Source organism: Centruroides sculpturatus, unplaced genomic scaffold (assembly GCF_000671375.1).
Source record: "Centruroides sculpturatus isolate CEXI.00-Female unplaced genomic scaffold, Cexi_2.0 scaffold14, whole genome shotgun sequence".
NCBI classification, from domain to species: domain Eukaryota; kingdom Metazoa; phylum Arthropoda; class Arachnida; order Scorpiones; family Buthidae; genus Centruroides; species Centruroides sculpturatus.
The window spans coordinates 89,365-112,224 of NW_019384312.1; the positions used below are offsets into that span (position 1 = coordinate 89,365).

At 31.5% G+C, this 22,860-nt stretch overlaps 3 protein-coding genes across 7 annotated transcripts in view; 2 read left to right on the forward strand and 1 right to left on the reverse strand.

The window, feature by feature from the left end:
- The window catches only part of LOC111622022, an 11,303-nt gene extending 2,252 nt beyond the window's left edge, over nt 1–9,051 (reverse strand). The window contains exons 1-2 of one of the 2 annotated variants that reach the window (XM_023364323.1): nt 8,814–9,051; nt 7,385–8,523 (exon numbers count right to left, since the gene is read on the reverse strand). In XM_023364323.1, coding sequence (XP_023220091.1) covers nt 7,482–8,523; nt 8,814–8,983 — 1,212 coding nt within the window. In that variant the 5' untranslated portion in view covers nt 8,984–9,051 and the 3' untranslated portion in view covers nt 7,385–7,481. Of the gene's footprint in view, nt 1–7,384; nt 8,524–8,813 lie in introns of those variants that run through there. The other variant, XM_023364331.1, reaches the window with a different exon arrangement.
- LOC111621997 overlaps nt 1–22,860 on the forward strand; it is an 85,618-nt gene that overhangs the window by 56,499 nt on the left and 6,259 nt on the right. Inside the window, exons 1-2 of one of the 4 annotated variants that reach the window (XM_023364316.1) lie at nt 19,994–20,232; nt 20,524–21,104. The exons of 2 other annotated variants lie outside the window; for them this stretch is intronic. In XM_023364316.1, coding sequence (XP_023220084.1) covers nt 20,069–20,232; nt 20,524–21,104 — 745 coding nt within the window. In that variant the 5' untranslated portion in view covers nt 19,994–20,068. Of the gene's footprint in view, nt 1–19,993; nt 20,233–20,523; nt 21,727–22,860 lie in introns of those variants that run through there. One more of the 4 variants, XM_023364310.1, reaches the window with a different exon arrangement.
- On the forward strand, nt 12,164–14,190 carry LOC111621988. The gene is made up of 2 exons (XM_023364283.1): nt 12,164–12,410; nt 12,691–14,190. Exons 1-2 carry the CDS (start codon nt 12,241–12,243, stop codon nt 13,730–13,732), a joined length of 1,212 nt encoding a protein of 403 aa, XP_023220051.1. The 5' UTR covers nt 12,164–12,240; the 3' UTR covers nt 13,733–14,190.

Below are 22,860 nucleotides of genomic sequence, written 5' to 3' on the forward strand. Positions count from 1 at the left end.
TAAGCACAATTATTCCAGATATTACAGGTTCCGACAAGTAAAGAATTTTTATAGTCCTGCCACAAATAAGCTATATATTGATTATTGACCATTTGTGACATGCTATAACGAGCAAAAATATAAAAAAAACTAATAGGTAGGTTTAAAATTAATAAATACAAATGTATTCTGACAGTGAATGAGTTAATTATGCTTTCTATTTGCAAAATTCCTCAACCTTAACGCAAAATAAGAAAAAAAATGAATTTTTAAGAAATTTGCGGGATTTCCCGGGATAAGAAAAATTTCCCGGGATATATCCCGGGTTAAAAAAACAACCGGGATCCCGGAATCCCGTTTGAGAAACCCTAGTTCGTATGGACTCGATGTACAGTACGATCCTCTGAGGGCAGGTAGTTAGACGATAGATTGGCCCAGGCGATAATCGGCGGCGATAATGTTTGATAGGACGGCGGGATAATCCAAGACAGGAACGAACACTTGACGTCGACCAACTATCGATGACGGACAAACACCCGAACGTCATCGATTTGGTTCTCTTATTTTGGGGGTCCTCCCCCTCACTGTTCATGCCTTTTTTTGGTAAATTGTAAAGTCCGTGTCCAATAGCGATTTTTTTCGTTAGGTTTCTGGTGACATATTCAGAAAATGTGTCACTTCTAGAAAAGGTAGCAAGTCCGTGGGAAAAAATAAAATCATATTTTTTTTTAAATCTTTCGTCAAGTCCGGGCTCTTACATAATTCAAGAAATCAATTTTCTATATTTTTGTTAATTAAGGATATCTAAACAAATTTTTTTCAAATATAAAAAAATTAAAATTATGTCATTGTCTGTTATGGACCATTTATTTCTTAATTATACTCAAAATATGTAAAGTTCATTATTGTGTAATAAATAATTATCATCTATAAAAATTTTAAAACATTTCAAGCATTTTTATTGTGACATGCTTCTCTGCTAGACACTTGATAAAATGGTAGTACTTGATTCCTTTGATTCTTGGTTGTGCAGACGGCCTCTAGGTTCGTATTAGGGTTTCTCATTTCCCGGTCTTTTGCTTGTCCCGGGATCCCGGGATAAAAGTGAACTGTTTCCCGGGATCCCGGGAAATCCCGGGATAGAATTAATTATTATTAAGCTATACAAAATATCTTGAAATCAAATGATATAATTATTTTCCATTTTTTAAAGTAATTTTAAAGTTCTGTAACATCCAAAATCATATTAATAATGCTTTGTAAGGTCTATAGGCCTATAATATAAATTACCTTTAAATAACGTAGAAATTTTCACAAATAGAAAAAAATTAATTAAAGTTTGCTGGAAACTGCATACAACAACAACAACAAAAAAATGTTTTGAATTGAGTTAAAAATTAAAAAAAATGAACTTATAATTTAGAAGGTAATTTTCGTTTTTTAAATAAAATATAATACAAAATATTGCAAACTTTTATAAGATTTTAAAAAGCAAAGATGGTCAATACTCCAATAACTCACTCTAATTCTTATTTTAGTAATGAAAAGTCTTGCCACCGAGAATGCCCTTTCCGATTCAATTGATGTGATTGGAATAGTGTTTAATGCATTTAAGAGAAGACAGATATTATGTGTTTTTTCACCTGTAGCCTGGAAGATTTCGAGTTCGTTTTCGAGATTGTAGTACTTCTTTCGCTCTCTTGTATTCTTGATTTGTCTACCTTGGCTGCTTTAATAGCGGCATCAAGCTTAGAGCTCGATAATTCGGCAATTCGTTTGGCTTTAATAATCAGGTTTATGAAGAAAAACTTCATACTTGCAGACTTTGTACTCGTTTGTATCCTTGCCCAATTTGCACAATCTGGCTTCAGGCATTTATTGAAGCTACCGGGCATGGTTAAAACTCAAGACAGCGTAAGCACAATTATTCCAGATATTACAGGTTCCGACAAGTAAAGAATTTTTATAGTCCTGCCACAAATATGATATATATTGATTATTGACCATTTGTGACATGCTATAACGAGCAAAAAATTAAAAAAACTAATAGGTAGGTTTAAAATTAATAAATACAAATGTATTCTGACAGTGAATGAGTTAATTATGCTTTCTATTTGCAAAATTCCTCAACCTTAACGCAAAATAAGAAAAAAAATGAATTTTTAAGAAATTTGCGGGATTTCCCGGGATAAGAAAAATTTCCCGGGATATTTCCCGGGTTAAAAAAACAACCGGGATCCCGGAATCCCGTTTGAGAAACCCTAGTTCGTATGGACTCGATGTACAGTACGATCCTCTGAGGGCAGGTAGTTAGACGATAGATTGGCCCAGGCGATAATCGGCGGCGATAATGTTTGATAGGACGGCGGGATAATCCAAGACAGGAACGAACACTTGACGTCGACCAACTATCGATGACGGACAAACACCCGAACGTCATCGATTTGGTTCTCTTATTTTGGGGGTCCTCCCCCTCACTGTTCATGCCTTTTTTTGGTAAATTGTAAAGTCCGTGTCCAATAGCGATTTTTTTCGTTAGGTTTCCGGTGACATATTCAGAAAATGTGTCACTTCTAGAAAAGGTAGCAAGTCCGTGGGAAAAAATAAAATCATATTTTTTTTTTAATCTTTCGTCAAGTCCGGGCTCTTACATTATGTACACATAAAATTTCATTAAATATACATTGATAATTATTAAAAATATATTCTTTTTATGGTTAGATTGAACATTTCGGGTTTGTCAAACAAACTAGATGTGATGAAGATGGATTAGACCATTTTTCACAGAAAGCCTTTTTAAAACATTAAGCAAATAAAGTATCATCGAAAACACAAAAAAGCTGCTGTAACAAAATTATTCATTTTTCTCTGCTTCGACCTTATGGCTGACTTTCTGACATGTCAACTTGCACAGCCGCTAACGCCTCAGCATACAACGGTGCAATTCGATGTTCGTTTAAAAACGTGATAAATACAGATAAAGCGGAAATCGATGCTTGTAACTGGGATTGCAAATATCCGTATTGAGATATTTAACTTACAGTAGAGCGTCGTTTATCAGAAGGTCGGTTATCCGAAACGTCGGTTATCCGAAGGAATACCAGTCGACAAATTTAAATTTTCGCCAGTGCTGTGGCACTGTAATCTTTGGCTATGTCTTCGGCTACTCAAATATTTTACGTTTTTGATATTAAATTAACTTCTGAAGTATAATTTTTTATTGTTTTTATATATTTCAATATATTTATTTTGTTTGTACAAAATAAAAAAATAATTTTTAACGATACAATAGTCTTCGTTAGGCTTAACATCGACGAAAATTCAACGCAAAGCGACACGCAACGGAGAAAAATTTCAACACAGGATAAATTAATATATTTATTCGTACATAATTGGTTATCCGAAAAATAAGTTATCCGAACAACCCCAGTCCCCAATTGATTCGGATAAACGACGCCCTACTGTATTTATTTTTTAAACACTTGAAAATGATCTGTGAAATTCTACATGACCATCTCATCAGTATCGAACAAACTAGCGAACAACTACAAATTGTTAAGTGGCTTCATCAACTTTTCCATACTTTGCTTCTTTCATCGATTATATTTCAAAATGTAGCAAACGTTTCACATTCAGTATAAGAATAACGAAATTTTAGCAGAAAATTATAAAAAAAATTATATTTGGGCATCCAATTGTTTACTGAATAATTACTTGGAATCGAATCCCGAAAGGAGAAAAAAGTTTCGTTGTTGGTCTGTCTCGGACACATTACTCCTGTCTTTTACCATCTCCGCTTCCCATTTTAGCCCGGCTATTGATAAGATAACCAGAGGCCAAGAACAGAGAAATATACAAATAACTATAACTAATTAATTACTGTTATTGTAATTAATTAGTGTGGCTAATTATTTTAATTACATATTTTCGAACTGACAATATCTATAGAAAGAGATAATTATCGTTAATCAATATCCACAAATACAATGCAATGCATAACGCATTTAAGAAAAGAGTGTAGAGAAACTACACTATAGAATATAGCCTAATAATTAGAATAAATTTAATATGTAATAGAATTCGAAAATAATCAAAAAAAAAATTACTCATGGATTATTTTCACAATTTCGAATTCACAAGGTATGTAAACAGTGATAGTGAGGTGGTTTGGACATGGCTCCAACATAAATTTAATTCTTCGGCTGTATCTAATTAACGTCGATCGTGGAATAGATATTTCTCTTCCGTCCACAGAATGTATTTGAACCAATTCCATTATATATTCTGATGCCAAATAAAATAAATTTTATTGATTACACTTTTGGATAAAAAGAGAAAAAACTATTGTTGATTTAGAGTATTGTTTCGTCATAAATAAATGTGTTTGTTTAAGCAGTTTACTGTAATTCTTTTAAATTAAGTTATTNTACGTTTGCACGTTTTCCCTTATTTAACGAATGATTTTTTCGCTTTTATTTACGAAATAATCGTAAAAATATTACACTTTATACATAAGTGTGGTTGTATTTGAACCAATTCCATTATATATTCTGATGCCAAATAAAATAAATTTTATTGATTACACTTTTGGATAAAAAGAGAAAAAACTATTGTTGATTTAGAGTATTGTTTCGTCATAAATAAATGTGTTTGTTTAAGCAGTTTACTGTAATTCTTTTAAATTAAGTTATTGGGAACTAGCAGGTAGGCCCGGCGTTGCTCGGGCAAAAGTAACGACAGCAAAGATTAATTAACATTATTATGTTATAGCCAATCTTACCCGTAACAGAATGCAAGAGTCGGGTCCCCCTGTTTCTGGACTAATTACAGAATTTTTAGATGGGTGTAAAAATATGTTCGATTTCCCGCAAAAACGAAAACACTGCATCTGCGTCTTGCACGTCGCTTTCTCTTAACAATTCCATTGTTACGTAACACTTCCATTGTTGATGGAAGTGTTAAGCCTTAATCCTGTCCCTCTCCCCCTTGGGGAGGAATTTCGAAAAATCCCTTCTTAGTGTGCGTTTTCGTGACATACTCTAACTGTGTACCAAATTTCAGCTTTCAACTCCAAACTGTTTGGGTTCTGCGCTTATTATTATTATCAACCCGTCTCGATTATATATATAGATTTGTTATTATATTCGATCAAACAACAAAAAGGCGATTAGTCCTTTCCGGAAATAAAATAACAAAACAATTTCAATTGTTTTTAATTAAGTAATTTAATTAAATATACTGATTTATCAGTAAATCTAATTGATATCATGTGTGAGAACGCCGCGTTAAGCTTAAAATAAGAGAATGCCGGTTCGTATATATAGATACCGAGTGAAATTCAACAGTTATAAATAAGGTCGTTCAAATTTATTTAAACACCAAATTATGCCTACAGATATAATTCTCATAGTGTAGAGCACGACTGTAAATCTTCAGTTTCTCTTGTTAAGAGAAAACGTTCTGATAAAAGAACTTATCCATGTCGACTACCCTAGTGTATTGTAGTAAAAAGTCCACAGCGAAGTTGATGTCAGTTCAGCACGAGTGTCGAAGGGTGCAGTGAAGAATGCAACCAAGAAAGGTATAGCATAACGAGAAACCAGAGAGAGAAGCTCTCTGTGTTCTTGGGACAGAGTTTTTATCAGTTTTAGTCTTAGATCAACTACTTCGATTGGTTATTTTTCCTCATACCCACTTTCTAATTGGTCGTTACTCGTTACTATGTGTAACGAGATCTAAACTCAGATCGCGAAATGAGACAAAATCGACATTTAATTCGATCTCAACTGGAGATCGATTATATGACTTACATTGTCTAATTTTCTATTGTTTAATTTCTGAGAAAAGTTTTTTTCTCTATTAAACCTAATATGTCCTTTTATAGACATAAAATTTGGTATTTGAATATTCACAAATTTAGATACGTTTAAATTTTACCTTAGTTCCAGATATTTCCAGAGTCTCACATATACCAATCCTTTATTAAATCTTTGAGTATAAAGAATTTCTTCCCAAAAAGAAATCTGCAACCATTACAGGTGCGTTTTTATAGATTTATTTCATCAATAATTATTTGAAAATTGATTTCATTATACGATATACAGTTTGAAAGAATTCTGATCGCATTAACTGTCTGGAACACTTGCCGTTTGGTTCTCTAATGTTCGATTCAGGATGCCACGGACGTAATTGACGCTTGCTAAGAAAATTCCTCTGCTTGATTTGTTCTTCTTGATACTTCGTAATAAACATAAAGACGTTGGCGAGAATAACCAATAGATTTCATTTTAACGTTTATCCTTCTTAGTTTTTGACCAGGCAGTAACTCGCGTATCTGTAGTTTACTAATAAAGAAAAATAATTAAAAACTGTAATAAAAGTGTAAATTTTCAAAATGCCTTTATAAACTTAAATACTCAAAATTAATTGTATTATTTCTTAAAAGTCGTAGTTTAATAAAACAAATAAACAAACAAACAAAAAGCTTAATTGTGGGGGTAAGGATGGGTTTATAAAAAGAAAAAAGTAAACACGAATAATGAATAAAATCGACATTAATTCCGAACCGACTCGAGATAAGACATACTTTTCGTTACGCTCTTTATCTCTACCAAAATTTCTATCACCAAAATTTAATAGAATCAATTCTCTTAATACACAAATTAATTACAGAAATCTGTAATGTTATAACCTACAGAACGAATTTTAGACGTATGGCATAAAATTTTAAGAAACTATAATACTGTACTTACAATGTAAATGATGTGCCAATATTTACAATTTCAAAACTAAGCATCGCTTATTATTATTTTGTATCGATCACGCCTTTATGCCAATATCAATCTTCACCCATGTATCGCGCAACACTAGCTGCCACGCGAGTGTTTGTTACATGTCAGGAGGTCAGCAGCAGAGAGCAGAGAAAAATGACTTATTTTGTTATAGCACCTTGTTTGTGCTTTTGATGGTACTTTATTTTCTTAACGCATGGTTACGCAATCATAATAGAGACACAATAACAGTCGTTACTCTGCATCATTGTCATATTGAATAATGAAAGTTTATGAAGTAATTAGAAACATGGTGCTCCGATAGAAAATTTACGACATTGTCTTAAACGTTTGAATCAAATTGAATTTTGTGTAAACACAGAAACGATCGCTAATTTAACATTTTTGTTAATATCGGCATTAATTTGCTGCTGTAGGTGACATATTAACAAACTCGCATGAAGAAAAACTAAAAGATTAAGTTTAGATTCAAATTTAAGTTTACGTTTGCACGTTTTCCCTTATTTAACGAATGATTTTTTCGCTTTTATTTACGAAATAATCGTAAAAATATTACACTTTATACATAAGTGTGGTAGAATGAACTGGGTTATATCGAATCATTTTATTTCTTATATAACGTCATATTTTTTACAAATTTTGCTCATAATTAAACATAAAAAGTTAAAAAAAATTTTAGAAATTTTGCAAAATTACTTATAAAACTGCAGTTCAAAAATAAAGTTTTACGTTACAATACAGATACTCTATATCTTTACTCAATGGCACAGTTTCTCCGGTTCTTATGGTCATTCCTTCATCTAGTATATAACGAATTGCGAAATTTCTAATTCGTATGTTACTTCCTGGGATATCATTATCATTAATTTTAGCTATCACAAGAACTATAGAAGATTTCTGAACATAAAAGACTCGATTCAATATAATTTTTCCGTTTGGCTCACAAATAGCTTTTTGTTCTTTGTCGATTTTCCAAATACCGCTTTCAAAAAAATTCATTACTTTTATTCCTATTTCTACTTTTCTGCTATGAAAAATTGGGAGTTCGATTCCAGTAATAAAACAATCTTCTACAACATATATCTCCGAAATGAAGTGGAACTTGTTTTCCATATTCATTTCTTTACCGAGAATGGAAGAACTTCGATTACAATATACGAACCAAGAAGTAGATTTTTCATTGTTCCTCGAGACATCTGTTCTACAAATGCTATCTGGAATCATTGAATTGTCAGATGTTGCTTTGTAGTGTTGTATGGCATTTACTTCTTCTTCTGTTAAGAATTGTTTCGGATATATATAACCCTTTAAAAATTCATCATCCATTGTAAGAAATCTGATGTTCGGTAAGAATGGAATCATGACTTGTCGCAGGGATGTATTCGAGTTAACTCTACGTCTTGCCCATTCGTAAACAATCTTAAAAATAGTCACCACGTCCAAATTTCGATACATAGGACGAGAGACGAGTCTACGAATCACAATTTCTCCACAGTCCAAAGCGATTTTACTTTGAAAAAATACCTTATCCCAATGATCATTAAACATCGTCCAACAAAAATATTGTAAGGTATAGTCAGTGCTTTCGCAAGCAAGCTCGTAAATTGCACAAATATGTGGTATATGAATAGGCTGGGCCAAATGAGTTCGGCAGTAATTAATTAATAAACGCATACACAATGTTCTGCTAATTCGATAAACGTCCATTGCATGCTTCAAAGAGTAAAATTTCGGAAATTGTTTTTTCATAAATCTATATATATGAGAAAATTACGAAAATTAAGATTAGATCAGAATGTGATATTTTAAGATATATTTAATAGTTTTATATTTTTATAATAAAGCTTTATTGCAAGCAATTAAACAGTAAGCTTTAGGCGTAATATACTATAAAATAATCCACTTATTTTCAACGTATTGAAACTCGTCTATACTGATAACAGTATAAGTAATTTCATGAAGAAAAGACTACAGGTTATTATTACGTGTATTAAAATAAAATTAAATGTATTGTAAAATTCAATGATGAAAGAGAAAACTTACTCATCGATTATCTTAATACTTTCGTATGCATAAGGCAAGTATAACGTGATAGATACGATGTTCGAATATGGCTTCAACATGAATTGTATTCTTGGGCTGTATTTTCGTAACTTTGATCGTGAAACCGATACTTCTCTTCCATCCACAGAATGTATTTGAATCGATTTCATTATAATTTCTTATGCTAAATTAATTAAATTTTATTGAATACACTTTTGGATGAGAAGAGAAGAAACAATTATCGATTTAAACTATTGTTTCGTCATAAATAAACATTTGCTTATTTCATTAATTCTAATAATTTAAATCAATTAACTTGTATTTTTACTTCTTTTTACCGTTTATCTATTTCAAACAGATTTTTTTTTCTACCGCAAAGCCGGAAACATGAACATGCTACACGTCTATTTTTTACGTATATAAAGCAGTTTGTTTTCGTCTACTATATAATTCCTAATGGTTTGTAAACACGACTTTATTTACACAGCTTATACAAAAATATTTATAAGAATGTCTGAAATGTTATCAATTTAATACACCTAAGTACTCAACGAAGACTTAACGTAGTTGAAAACAAAAGATCGCATCTAAAATAGTACAGTAGAAGCCGTTCTTCAGGTTAAGACTTAATCTTCTACCTCTCTCCCCACGAGGGAATTTCGAAAAATCCCTTCTTAGTGTGCATTTTCATGACGTACCCTAACTGTGAACAAAATTTCACCTTTTTGGTTCAACGGTTTGCTCTGAGCGATGATGAATCAATCAGTGACTCGTTCAGTTAGGACAAGTAATTTTATATATTTAGATAATGCTCCATACAAAATAATTTTGAAATATATTATATATATATGTATCCTATTGTCTAAAGAGATCCTATGCATAGAATTTTATAAAGGGATAAAAACTTATAAAACTGTTTAAAAATAATTTAATTAAACTTATATGGTTCTAGAAAATTAGGCAGTGAATGGCTAGCCAAAGATGTGTTTACTGCTCCTAAAAAAATAATTTTAATAAAAAACAAAATGAAAGTTCTTTTATTATCAATTTTAATTTAAATATCATACTATTTTAAAGTAATACTTACTCTAAAATCCTGGCGTAGATGTAAGATTATTCTTATATGTAAAAAGGGGCTTAGAGATTTACTTGATAATTATAGTGCAATTTCGTTACTAACGACAATTTTTAAAACTTTTTGTAAAATTTTATGTAAGCGATTGGTAAGTTGGTTGAATAAGTTTGAAGTATTCTCGGATTTTCAGGTTGGTTTTCGGTCATTTTTCAACAATGGACAACATTTTTGTTTTATATGCTTTTATTCAAAAGTCTTTAAAGAAGAAACGAAGTAAACTTTACGGTTTTTTCATTGACTTGGCATCGGTATTTGATTCTTTAGATAGAGATCTTTTGCGGAGGCAGCTTTTGAACATTGGTTTGTGCTATAAATTTCTAAATTTCTTGATTCAGTTATATATTAATACAGAGGCATGTGTGTATAATAAAGGGAGTACGTCTGATATTTTTCCTCACGTTAAAAACAGTGAAACAGTGTTGTGTATTGATCCCAATATTGTTTAATTTATGTCTAAATCTTCTTGTAAGAAAGTTTAGTGACTCCGAATTAGTGGGCATTGATCCTTTGAAAACGAACGTGAAATTCTTGACATACACAGATGATTTGATTTATACAGAATTGTAAAATAGAAGTACAGTAGATTTCCCTATAACACGGGATCCTATAGTTCGTAATCCTATATCACGGCAAAACATTGCGACAGTATTCGTACAAACATGCTTAAAAAAAACTCCTATAATTCGGTAAAACGTCATCGCCGACTCGTGTCGCGACAGGATTGGTCGAATCTGGACTAATAGTGAACGGGCATCCGAAGTATCTCCGGCTCTTATGGCCATTCCTTCATTTAATATATAACGAATTGCGAAATTTCTAATTCGTATGTTACTTCCTGGAATATCATTATCATTAATTTTAGCAATCACGTGAACTACAGAAGATTTCTGAACATAAAAGACTCGATTCAATATAATCTTTCCGTTTTGCTCACAAATAGCTTTTTGTTCTTTGTCGATTTTCCAGATACCGCTTTCAAAACAATTCATTACTTTTATTCTTATTTCTACATTTCTGCTATGAGAAATTGAAAGTTCAATTCCAATGAGGAAACAATCTTCTAGAACAAATATCTCCGAAATGAACTGGATCTTGTTTTCCATATTCATTTCTTTACCGAAAATGGAAGAAATTCGATTACAATATACGAACTAAGAAGTAGGTTCATCATTGTTCCTCGAGACATGTATTCTACAAATGCTATCTGGAATCATTAGATTGTCAGATGTTGCTTTGTAGTGTTGTATGGCGTTTACTTCTTCTTCTGTTAAGAATTGTTTTGGATATACATAGCCCTTTAAAAATTCATCATCCATTGTAAGAAATTGGATGTTAGGTAAGAACGGAGTCATGATTTGCCGCAGGGATGTATTCGAGTTAACTTTACGTCTTGCCCATTCATAAACAATCATAAAATAGTCATCTCGTCTAAATTTCGATACATAGAAGGAGAAACGAGTCTACGAATCACAATTTCATGACAGTCCAAAGCGTTTTCATTTAGAAAAAATACCTTATCACAAGGATCATTAAACATCGTCTAACAAAAATATTGTAACTTATAGTCAGTGATTTCGCAAGCACAAATTGCACAAATATATCATATTAACAAACGAACATTTGAATGATTTCCTCGGTGAAGCTCAACTTTGGTACAACCAATGGAAAGAAAGAAATGTGCCAAATGCCGAACTGAAAGTGATAGAACTAAATGCACTAATTAACCAAAAGCAAATGTTCTACCCATTCATAACGGGCGCATTTGCACAGCTGTGCATAAGATCCTACCCAGGGTAAAAACAATGACAAAAAATTTGGTGGTTAGTCTTTGAATGATGAGTGTTCTTAGAAAGAGAGTTCTGGAAGCTAAAAATATATTTGAAAAAGAAATTTTCACAAAATTTAACAAGAACTCCGTAGGAAAGTGCTGAAATAAGATTTAGATAAATTCGAATAGCATAGCAACTAACTACTTTTAGGGTTTTCAAATCTTCAAATAGAACCACCCTTTAATAAACAACGTTATCTTATTTTTGCTTCTTGGAAAAAAACTTGAATACGCTCTTGGTGCTTCTCCAATTCTCGAACCGTGTTTTGGAAATATCGGCTTATAAACAAATTATTCTGTAACTGAAAAATTGCTGATTACGTAATTTGAAAAGAATTACAATTAATAACAAAAGCGAAAGTTTATTTATTACGAAACATTAGTTTAATTCGACAATAGTATCTTCTCTTCTCATCCAAAACTGTATTCAAAAACATTTAATTAATTTGGCATAAAAATTTATAATGGAATCGATTCAAGTACATTCTGTGGATGGAAGAGAAATATCCGTTTCACGATCGGTGTTTCGTAAATACAGTCGAAAAATAAAATTCATGTTGAAGCCATATTCGAACAACGTATCTATCCACTTTTACTTGCCTTATGCATTCGAAAATATTAAGACAATCGAAGAGTAAGTCTTTTCCTACATCATTGAATATTACAATATATTTAATTTTATTTTAATACACGTAATAATAGCGTGTAGTCTTCTTCTTCATGAAATTACTTATTTAATGTTGACGTTANAAAATGTTGGCGTTAAGTGGATTCTTTTAAAGTGTATTATGCATAAAGCTTACTATTTAATCGCTTGCAATAAAGCATTATTATAAAAATATAAAATAATTAAATATATCTTATAATATCACATTTTGATCTATTATTAATTTTCATGATTTTCTTATATATAGATTTATGAAAAAACAATTTCCAGAATTTTACTCGTTGAAGCATGCAATGGACGTTTATCGAATTAGCAGTAAATTATGCATGTTTCTATTAAATAATTGCTGCCGAGCTCGAATAGCTCAGCCTACTCATATACCACATGTTTGTGAAATTTATGGATTTGCTTGCGAAATCCATGACTATAGATTACAATTTTACTGTTGGATAAAATTTAACGATGATTGGAACACAGTATTTTATCAAAATGAAAACGCTTTGGACTGTGATGAAATTGTTATACGTAGACTGCTTTCTCGTCCTATATATCAAAATTTGGACGAGATGACTATTTTTAAGATTGTTTACGAATGGGCAAGACGTAGAGTTAATTCGAAAACAACTCTGCGAGAAGTCATCGCTTTATTCTTACTCAACATCAGATTTCTTTCATTGGATGATGAATTTTTAAAAAGCTATGTATATCCGAAACCACTCTTAACAGAAGAAGAAGTAAATGCCATTCAACACTACAAAGTAACATCTGACAAATCAATAATTCCTGATACCATTTCTAGAAGTCATCTTTCGAGAAACCATGAGAAACATAGCTTTTGGTTCATATATTGCAATCGAAGTTATTTCATTCACTATCAAGAAATGAATATGGAAAACAAGTTTCAGTTTATTTCGGAGATATTTGTTCTAGAAGATTGTTTCGTCACTGGAATTGAACTCCCAATTTCTCATAACAGCGAAGAAAGTATAAGAATAAGAATACAGGAGTTTAATGACTATGGCAGTTTTAAACACGTAAAACAAAATAACGTAATTTGTGATCAGAACGGAAAGATTAAATTGATAGGAGTCATTTATGTTCCGAAATCTTCTACATTTCGTGTGATAGCTAAAATTAATGAAGAGGACATTCTACGAAGTAACATACGAATTAGTAATTCGGCAAGTCGTTACAGAATAAATGAAGGGATGGCCATAAGTTTTGAAAAAAGTGCTCTGTTGAGTACAGATATAGAATATATATATTGTAATGTAAATCTTTATTTTTGAAGAAGTTTAAAAGCGTCTCATAGAAAAATTTTTCAAAATTTCTATAATTTCTTTTTTAACATTTATGAGCAAAATTTGTAAAATATTATGATAATATACGGTACTTTATATAAGAAATAAAATCATTTGATGTAAACCAGTACATTTTACCGCACTGTCGTATATAGTGTAATGTTTTTTACGATATCACGCAAAATTGAAGTTTTTTATCATTAACTCATCCTGACGTTAACACACAAACAGAAAAGCACGCGCACACGCGCCCACATAAATCCACGAATTTTTTACGTTCTTTTTCGGATTTAGAATGTCTCATGTGAGTGAAGATTTGCAAAAATTTCTTTAATCAACTTTGACGGCAGTCCAATACTTTTCCGTGTTATATACATGATGAACCTATGAATGTTTAATTTTAAATTTATGGTAGGTTTATACTTATGAGAATGGAAAGTACAAAAGAAAATACGGATACGTCTGCTTAAGGCGTGGGAATATCATACGCATTTATCCTGTAGTGTTTTTATTCGTTTTCTTTGGTTTGTAAAAGAATGAAAAACATTTACTTCTTCTTTGTTTCGTAACCAAAAAAATTCTGTGTTTCGGTCAAGAAGAGTGATAGGATGGCAGGGCGCCCTATCACTTTTTTGGGCGGTTATCGTCTTCATCTAAGCCCTGAGACAACGTATGAAATCCGATGGATAGAAAAATTTTAGGAATTTTTTATTGGATTCGTCTGTCATGCTCTTAATTTAAACCTGGCCGAATCCCACGATGGATATATTCAAAAGTTTATCTTAATGTCTACAGAGTGGAAAGAATAAAAATTAAAAATAATGAAACCTATCAATATTTAAAAGTCATATAATAATCTTATATTTGAAGTTGTAAGCTTATTATATTATGATTTTTACTGTTTTTAGGTAATCTGTGCAATTTGCTCACTGCTGTCATCTCTTATTGAGTTAGAAAGAACAACAAGTAAAAAATGCTGATACATGTTGTGTAGAATTGGAAATTTTTCTAAAACAGATATTCTGGATAGGTTTGTAATAAAAAAACACTGGAAAGGCTCTTGCACGAATTTCCGAAAACTCGAACTCGAACTAGGAAGACAAGTACGATAATTTTTATTACACTACTATTTAAAATTTACACAATAATAAAAATTTACAAGGAATAATTTTGTTGAATTATGAGAAATTTCTTTATTGAATAAATAACTTATTACAATGCAAAACACTGAGAAACTGAAAGCATGCAGTAAAAAGGAATGGTGAAAAACTACGTTTAAAAGAAGCTCAAGGATATTGTTTACAAATTTTATACTTATAACTTGTTTATTTGAAACTGTTGAAATAGGAAAATCAATTACTTCGATATGGTAGTCACGAAAAGAAATATATAATACCAATTTTGCAAGTTCGAAAAAAGATACACTGTCAAGAAAATCGTTAACTTGAATTTCTCTTGTTTCACAGTAAAGGAATTAAATATGTTTATAAGAAACTCCTGCAAAGATGTTGAAGAAAGTAAGTGGAAAGAATCTATGCATTGAGAAATTAATAACATTTTAACAGTTCTAACATAAAAATGATGAAAATGATTAAATTATTTGACACTTACCTTATTAAATGGAAACTCGGATGCATAAATTTAAATCCAATATAGGCATCGGGGAAACCCAGAAACTTCGTCAATGACTGTGAATCGTGATTTAGATATATGACCACTTTTCGAAGCGTCTGGAACCAATCGGTTTTAGGCGCATAGAGCATTGTGCATTGTGCATATACAGTGCATTGTGTATAATTTTTTTCAACTTGTAGTTCAGCTGTTAATTATTAATGAAATAAATCCAGTATCATTATTAATGTTCAGACAACCATTCAATACTCGACACACTTCCATTTTATTTCAACACGCGATAAGAGTGAAAAAGCTGAATAGTGTTAAATATTTCACTTTACAAAAATCCTATCTTCCTTCGTTAGACATCGTGTTTATAATTAGAGCGTGTTGTTTGTAGCTCGATGGGCTGGCCATTTGGAGTTATCCGGATTTTCTTCACCCGTCTGATTCCTAAATAGGAGCGGGTATATTTTCCTTAGAAACTCCTTTTCTCTTTGAGAGATCGTCTTACCTCACAATCCTACTTAAAAATAATTAATTTTATTGTACGAATTGCGACGTTATAACTTAACCTCTACAACAGTCATAGAACGTTTTAAAAGTGTAATTCTACGAGTAAATCTATCACTCGAAGTTCTCTTGGTCACAGAAATATTATCTCGGTTTAATCATTTTCCGCATTGTTATTCCTACTTTTAATGAAATTTACGCAACAAATCACACAATAATTCCAAATAATATACCTTATCTATCATTTAAACTTTCCACGCGTTTATTGAAGTAGTCTTTTGGTGCACAGGTATGACAGATTAACGTCGAGATAAACTTCAATTTTTGATTGATAATACGAATTCGTCGAGTTAATGTTTCCGAATGACAATAGAAATCAATTTATAACTTGTGTAACGCGCACAAACACTGATATCATCGATTAACCGTTACCGATTTACATATATTAATCAAGCAAAGTCATAGCTTCGATCCGCAATAACTCATTGGTCATTTCATCAGAAATATCAAACGATCGGGTGTTTTATCAGTTACGACACCTTTGACGTCATTTTATCGATTACCGTCATTTTGATAAATAATTGAAAATCGTCGAAAGTCGTGTGAAAAATTAACGAATGATGACTTTATTTTTCATTATGTTAAAATTGAGGTTTTGTAAAAATTTCGTAAATAAAAGCTTCGTAATAAGATAAAACTTTTGATTTCGCAACGATAAAAATGACAATTTAATTCCATATTTTAAATTATTTCTATTTCCGTTAAGATATAAAATTTTATTAAGTTAATTTTAAAATTTTTTGACTCTTTTGCTCTGAGGGCACTAAGAAGCACTTTTTCATATTCGTTATGTGTTTTGTTGGTTTAGTTTGGTTTATTTGGTTACGGCAACGTGACGCGATGGTACATCGCCCGATCTGCCAAGGGGATACCACCCGGAAGGACTTTTTCATAAAAGTTGTGGAAAATGGCTCCTATTTAGATGTTACAAACGCGAAGAAATACACCTAGCCAGCGCGTTGGCCGCGACCACCGACAGTGATTTTATCCACTTCGGCCACTGATGGGATCGTGGGTTCGGTCACGCCGGCAACGGTTAGCCAGGTAGTGAGGTCGTCGCTGACACAAATTTCAGTGCGAACGAGCTATTATTTATTGTGACATCGGGCTGCAATTTCTCGTCACAATTCTATCAATTTTAGTAGCGTCGTTCCCCTGTACGTCATACTTTTTCCTTTAACAATACTCAAGGGGTCATCTATCTAACTCCGTTCGGGAGAAAATTTTGATTTGAAGTAACGTGACTTCCGCTCCAAACCAGAAGTTCGTCTATACATAATTGGGCTCTTGTTCTTAAACCTTCCATATTTGGTCTCGATTTTCATCTAACTCCGTTCTGTAGATCAAGGAAGAATGGGCGGACAAACAAACAAACGGATCAATCGGTCCAGTCGGTCATAGTGTGAAACAGCCCTTAGTATTAAATACGGTTTTAACCATAATATCAACATTTAGTTTCAATTAAACATTCGAGAATATCACGTTAATTAATGATATAAGAAAATGTTATGAAAAAATAAATGGAGAGAAAAATATACATTAGTATACAGTCGCTTTCCATGGTCACTAAAAAGAAACAATTAGTTGTTGTGGAAGTTTCACAATTGTAGGCTGCGATATTTAATTTAAAAAGTCACCTAACTTTCTGTCCAGAGTGAATGTTCGTATATAGTTAGTAGTGGCCTCAGCACCTAAAATTTCAATATCTGATCTCGATTGTCTTCTAACTTTGTTCTCAAAATAAACAAAAAAACTCAAGGACAATTAACAAATTTAGTGTTATTAAACATCCTATAAATACTGTACTTTAAAATAGTTTAATTTGTTTATTACCTTCGCTGGTAACCCCGGATGTTAAATATATTCGCCATTTTAGCAATAAATTTTCCGTGAGTCAATGCGCGACGTTCACTGGGTCACGTGATGTTGTGAACGTGTGACGCAACAGTTTTTTCTTGGAGTTAAAACGTAAACCCTGTACTTCTGCTTGCCGTGTACAAGTAACGTTTGAACTTGCGCCGCAACCTCTCTTTTGAATTTATCTCTAAAAAGTAAAAGTCGAACGTCGAGAACCGCTATCTTGCAAGCGGCGCTCAACGTTCGACGCGTACGTTTCAGAGATGAAAACTTCGGTCATAACATTTTTATTAACTCCTAAACTTTCTTCCAATCTGTAACAAATTTTTTCTACTTTTTCTCTGGACTCCGAGGAAAATATAAACCTCAATGCAAGCTGAACTCCTCACACTCTTCCAGATTAGGTCTCCTTGATACTTCGTAATAAACATAAAGACGATAGGCTAGAATAACCAATAGATTTCATTTTAACGTTTATCCTTCTTAGTTTTTAACTAGGCAGTAACTCACGTGTCTGTAGATTACTAATAAAAAACAAATAATTAAAAACTCTAATAAAAGTGTAAAGTTTACATTTGCACTTTTACTTTATAAATAAATAATTTTTTTCGCTTTTATTTACGAAATAATCGTAAAAATATTACACTATATACAAGAGTGCAGTAGAATACACTGGATTACATCGAATCAAATTATTTCTTATATAACATCATATTTTTTTTACAAATTTTGCTCATAATTAAACCTAAAAGGTTAAAATAAATTATAGAAATTTATTTTAACTTTTTAGGTTTAATTATCATTAATATTAGCAATCACATGAACTATAGAAGATCTCTGAACATAAAGGACTCGATTTAATATAACCTTTCCGTTTTGCTCACAAATAGCTTTTTGTTCTCTGTCGATTTTCCAGATACCGCTTTCAAAAAAATTCATTACTTTTATTCATATTTCTACATTTTTGCTATGAAAAATTGGGAGTTCAATTCCAGTGAAGAAACAATCTTCTAGAACAAATATCTCCGAAATGAACTGGAACTTGTTTTTCATATTTATATCTTTACCGAGAATGGAAGAACTTCGATTACAATATACGAACCAAGCAGTAGGTTTATCATTGTTCCTCGAGACATGATTTCTAAAAATGCTATCTAGGATCATTGAATTGTCAGACGTTGCTTCGTAGTGTTGTATGACATTTACTTCTTTTTCTGTTATGAATTGTTTCGGATATACATAGCTTTTTAAAAATTCATCATCCATTGTAAAAAAAGCGAATGTTGATTAAGAATGGAGCAATGATTTGCCGCAGAGATGTTTTCATGTTAACTCTAAATCTTGCCTATTCATAAACAATCTTAAAGACAGTCCGTTTCTTCAAAGTTCGATATAAAGGGCGAGAAACGAGTCTACGAATTACAATTTCATGACAGTCCAAAGCGTTTTCATTTAGAAAAAATACCTTATCCCAATGATCATTAAACATCATCTAACAAAAATACTGTAACTTATAATCAGTGATTTCGCAAGCACAAATTGTACAAATATGTCATATTAACAAAGAAACATTTGAATGATTTCCTCGGTGAAGCTCAACTTTGGTACAACCAATGAAAAGAAAAAATGTGCCAAACGCCAAACTGAAAGTGATAGAACTAACTGCACTAGTTAACCAAACGCAAATGTTCTAACCATTCATAAAACGGGCGCTACTTATCTCACTTGCATAGCTCTGCATTATCGACAGATCCTACGCAGGGTTAAAACTTGGATACGGTCAACAATGACAGAACATCGGCTTTTCAGTCTTTGTATGATGAGTGCTCATAAAAAGAGAGTTCTAAAAGCTAAAAATAAATTTAAGAAAGAAATTTTGACAAAATTTAGCCAGACCTCTCGTAGGCTAGTGCTGAAATAAGATTTAGATAAGTTTGAATACCATAGCAACTAATTACTTTTAGCCTTTTCATATCTTCAAACAGAACCATTTTTTAATAAACAACGTTATCTTACTTTTGCCACTTGGAAATAACCTGAATACGCTCTTGGTACTTCTCAATTCTGGAACCGTGTTTTAGAAATATCGTATTATAAAAAAACTATTCTGTAACTAAAAAATTGCTGATTACGTAATTTGAAAAGAATTAAAATTAATAACAAAAGCGAAAGTTTATTTATTACGAAACATTAGTTTAATTCGACAATAGTATCTTCTCTTCTCATCCAAAACTGTATTCAAAAACATTTAATTAATTTCGCATAAGAATTTACAATGAAATGATTCAAATACACTCTGTGGATGGAAGAGAAATATCCGTTTCACGATCGGTGTTTCGTAAATGCAGTCCAAGAATAAAATCCATGTTGAACCCATATTTGGACAATGTATCTATCACCGTTTACTTACCTTATACATACAAAAACATAAAGATAATCGATGAGTAAGCCTTTTCATTGATCATTGTATTTTACAATATATTTAATTTTATATTAATACACCTAATAATAGCGTGTAGTTTCTTCATGCAATTACTTATACTGTTATCAGTATAGATGAGTTTCAAAATGTTGAAAGTAGGTATCAATACATACTTTCATTGTATATTACACCAAAAGCTTACTATTTAATCGCTTACAATAAAACTTTATTATAGAAATATAAAACTATTAATTATATTTTCAAATATCACATTCTGATTCGATCTTAATTGTCATAATTTCCTTATATATAGATTTATGAAAAATCAACGCTTGGAATTTTATTCGTTGAAGCATGCAATGGATGTTTATCGAATTAGCAGAAAACTGTGCATGTTTGTATTAAATGATTGCTGCCGAACTCGTATAGCTCAGCCTACTCATATACCACATGTTTGTGAAATTTACGAATTTGCTTGCGAAATCCATGATTTTAGATTACAATTTTATTGTTGGAAAAAATTTAGCGATGATTGGAACACAGTATTTTATCAAAATAAAAACGCTTTAGACTGTGATGAAATTGTGATTCGTAAACTGCTTTCTCGTCCTATATATCGAAATTTGGACGAGATGACTATATTTAAGATTGTTTACGAATGGGCAAGACGTCGAGTTAACTCGAAAACAACTATGCGGCAAGTGATGGATCCATTCTTACTCAACATCAGATTTCTTACAATGGATGATGGATTTTTAAAAAGCTATATATATCCGAAACAATTCTTAACAGAAGAAGAAGTAAATGCCATACAACACTACAAAGCAACATCTGACAAATCAATAATTCCAGATAGCATTTCTAGAAGTCATCTTTCGAGAAACGATGAAAAACATAGCTTTTGGTTCATATATTGCAATCGAAGTTATTCCATTCACGATCAAGAAATGAATATGGAAAACAAGTTTCAGTTCATTTCGGAGATATTTGTTCTAGAAGATTGTTTCCTCACTGGAATCGAACTCCCAATTTCTCATAACAGCGAAAAACGTATAAGAATAAGAATACAGAAGTTTATTGACAATGGTATTTGGAATCCCGAAAAAGAAAATTACGTATCTTGTGATCAGAATGGAAAGATTAAATTGTATCGAGTCAATTATATTTCGAAATCTTCTACATTTCGTGTGATAGCTAAAATTAATGAAGAGGACATTCTACGAAGTAACATACGAATTAGTAATTCGGCAAGTCGTTATATAGTAAATGAAGGAATGGCCATAAGTTCTGAAAAAAGTGCTCCGTCGTGTACAGATATAGAATATATATATTGTAATGTAAATCTTTATTTTTGAAGAAGTTTAAAGGAGTCCCATAGCAAATTTTTTTTCAAAATTTCTATAATTTCTTTTTTAATATTTTAGTTTTCATTATGAGCAAAATTTGTAAAATATTATGATAATATATGGTACTTTATATAAGAAATAAAATCATTTGATGTAATCCAGTGCATTCTACTGCACTGTCGAATATAGTGCAATATTTTCTACAATATCATACAAAATTGAAGTTTTTGATCATTAACTCATTTTGACGTCAACACACAAACAGAAAAGCACGCGCACACGCTTCCACATAAATCCATGAATTTTTGTCGTTCTTTTTGGGATTTAGAAAGTCTCATATGAGATTTGCAAAAATTTCTTCGGTCAACTTTGACAGCAGTCCAATACTTTTTCGTGTTAAATACATAATGAGCTTATGAATGTTTAATTTTAAACTTGTGACCGAAGGGTCGGCACCTCTTTGGTGCCCTGTCAGGATGACACCATTGCGTCTCGGCGGACACGGAAGCAGTGTTGCCGCAATAAAATTTCAAAGCGTACTGAAGCGCCTTCAAAAAATTTACTATTTTTTTTCAAAATGTACTAGTTCTAGGAATACTTTGTTTACGTGCCTATATATATATATATATATAAGCCCGTAATTTATATATATATATAGTTTATTGTCAAATAATTTAATTTTAAAACTTATTTTTGGATTTTTTTGAAAGCTATTTAAAATTAAAAATATATCTACACATCTATTACTTATTATAAAATGATTATTACATTGTCCACATTTGTTAATAATACTATTGAATTTCATCTTAATTTTATAACCAATCGTGCTTTAAAAAAATAATTGTAAATTTGTTATATTATATTATTATATTCTTGTTTGCTTAAAACATGCGACTCAAAAAAGCCCCAAAATGGCAGCTCAAGAAGTAGATCACCCGTGTCCTGGCCTTCTTATATAGACTTTGGAACAGTCGGAAGCGCGGCCATTTTGGAACCACACGTAACATTAACCCTTATTTCTTTTACTACGATTAGTAAAATTGAAGTTCATAATTTAAGAATTAAATTATAGTGGTAGAAAATAATATAAAAGTATTTATATTATTTATACTCGTACAATTTCAAAACTATTTTCTGTAATAATTTGATTCTGACTTAACGGATATTTTGATATTATTGACGACAAAAGTTTAAAATCATTGATTTCCTTACCTGTCCATTATTTTTGTTTGACGGAGTTGAATTGTTTGGACCACGTGGCATGAAAAATTTTGTCAAGGTCCTGATGAGAATGTGCAGACAAC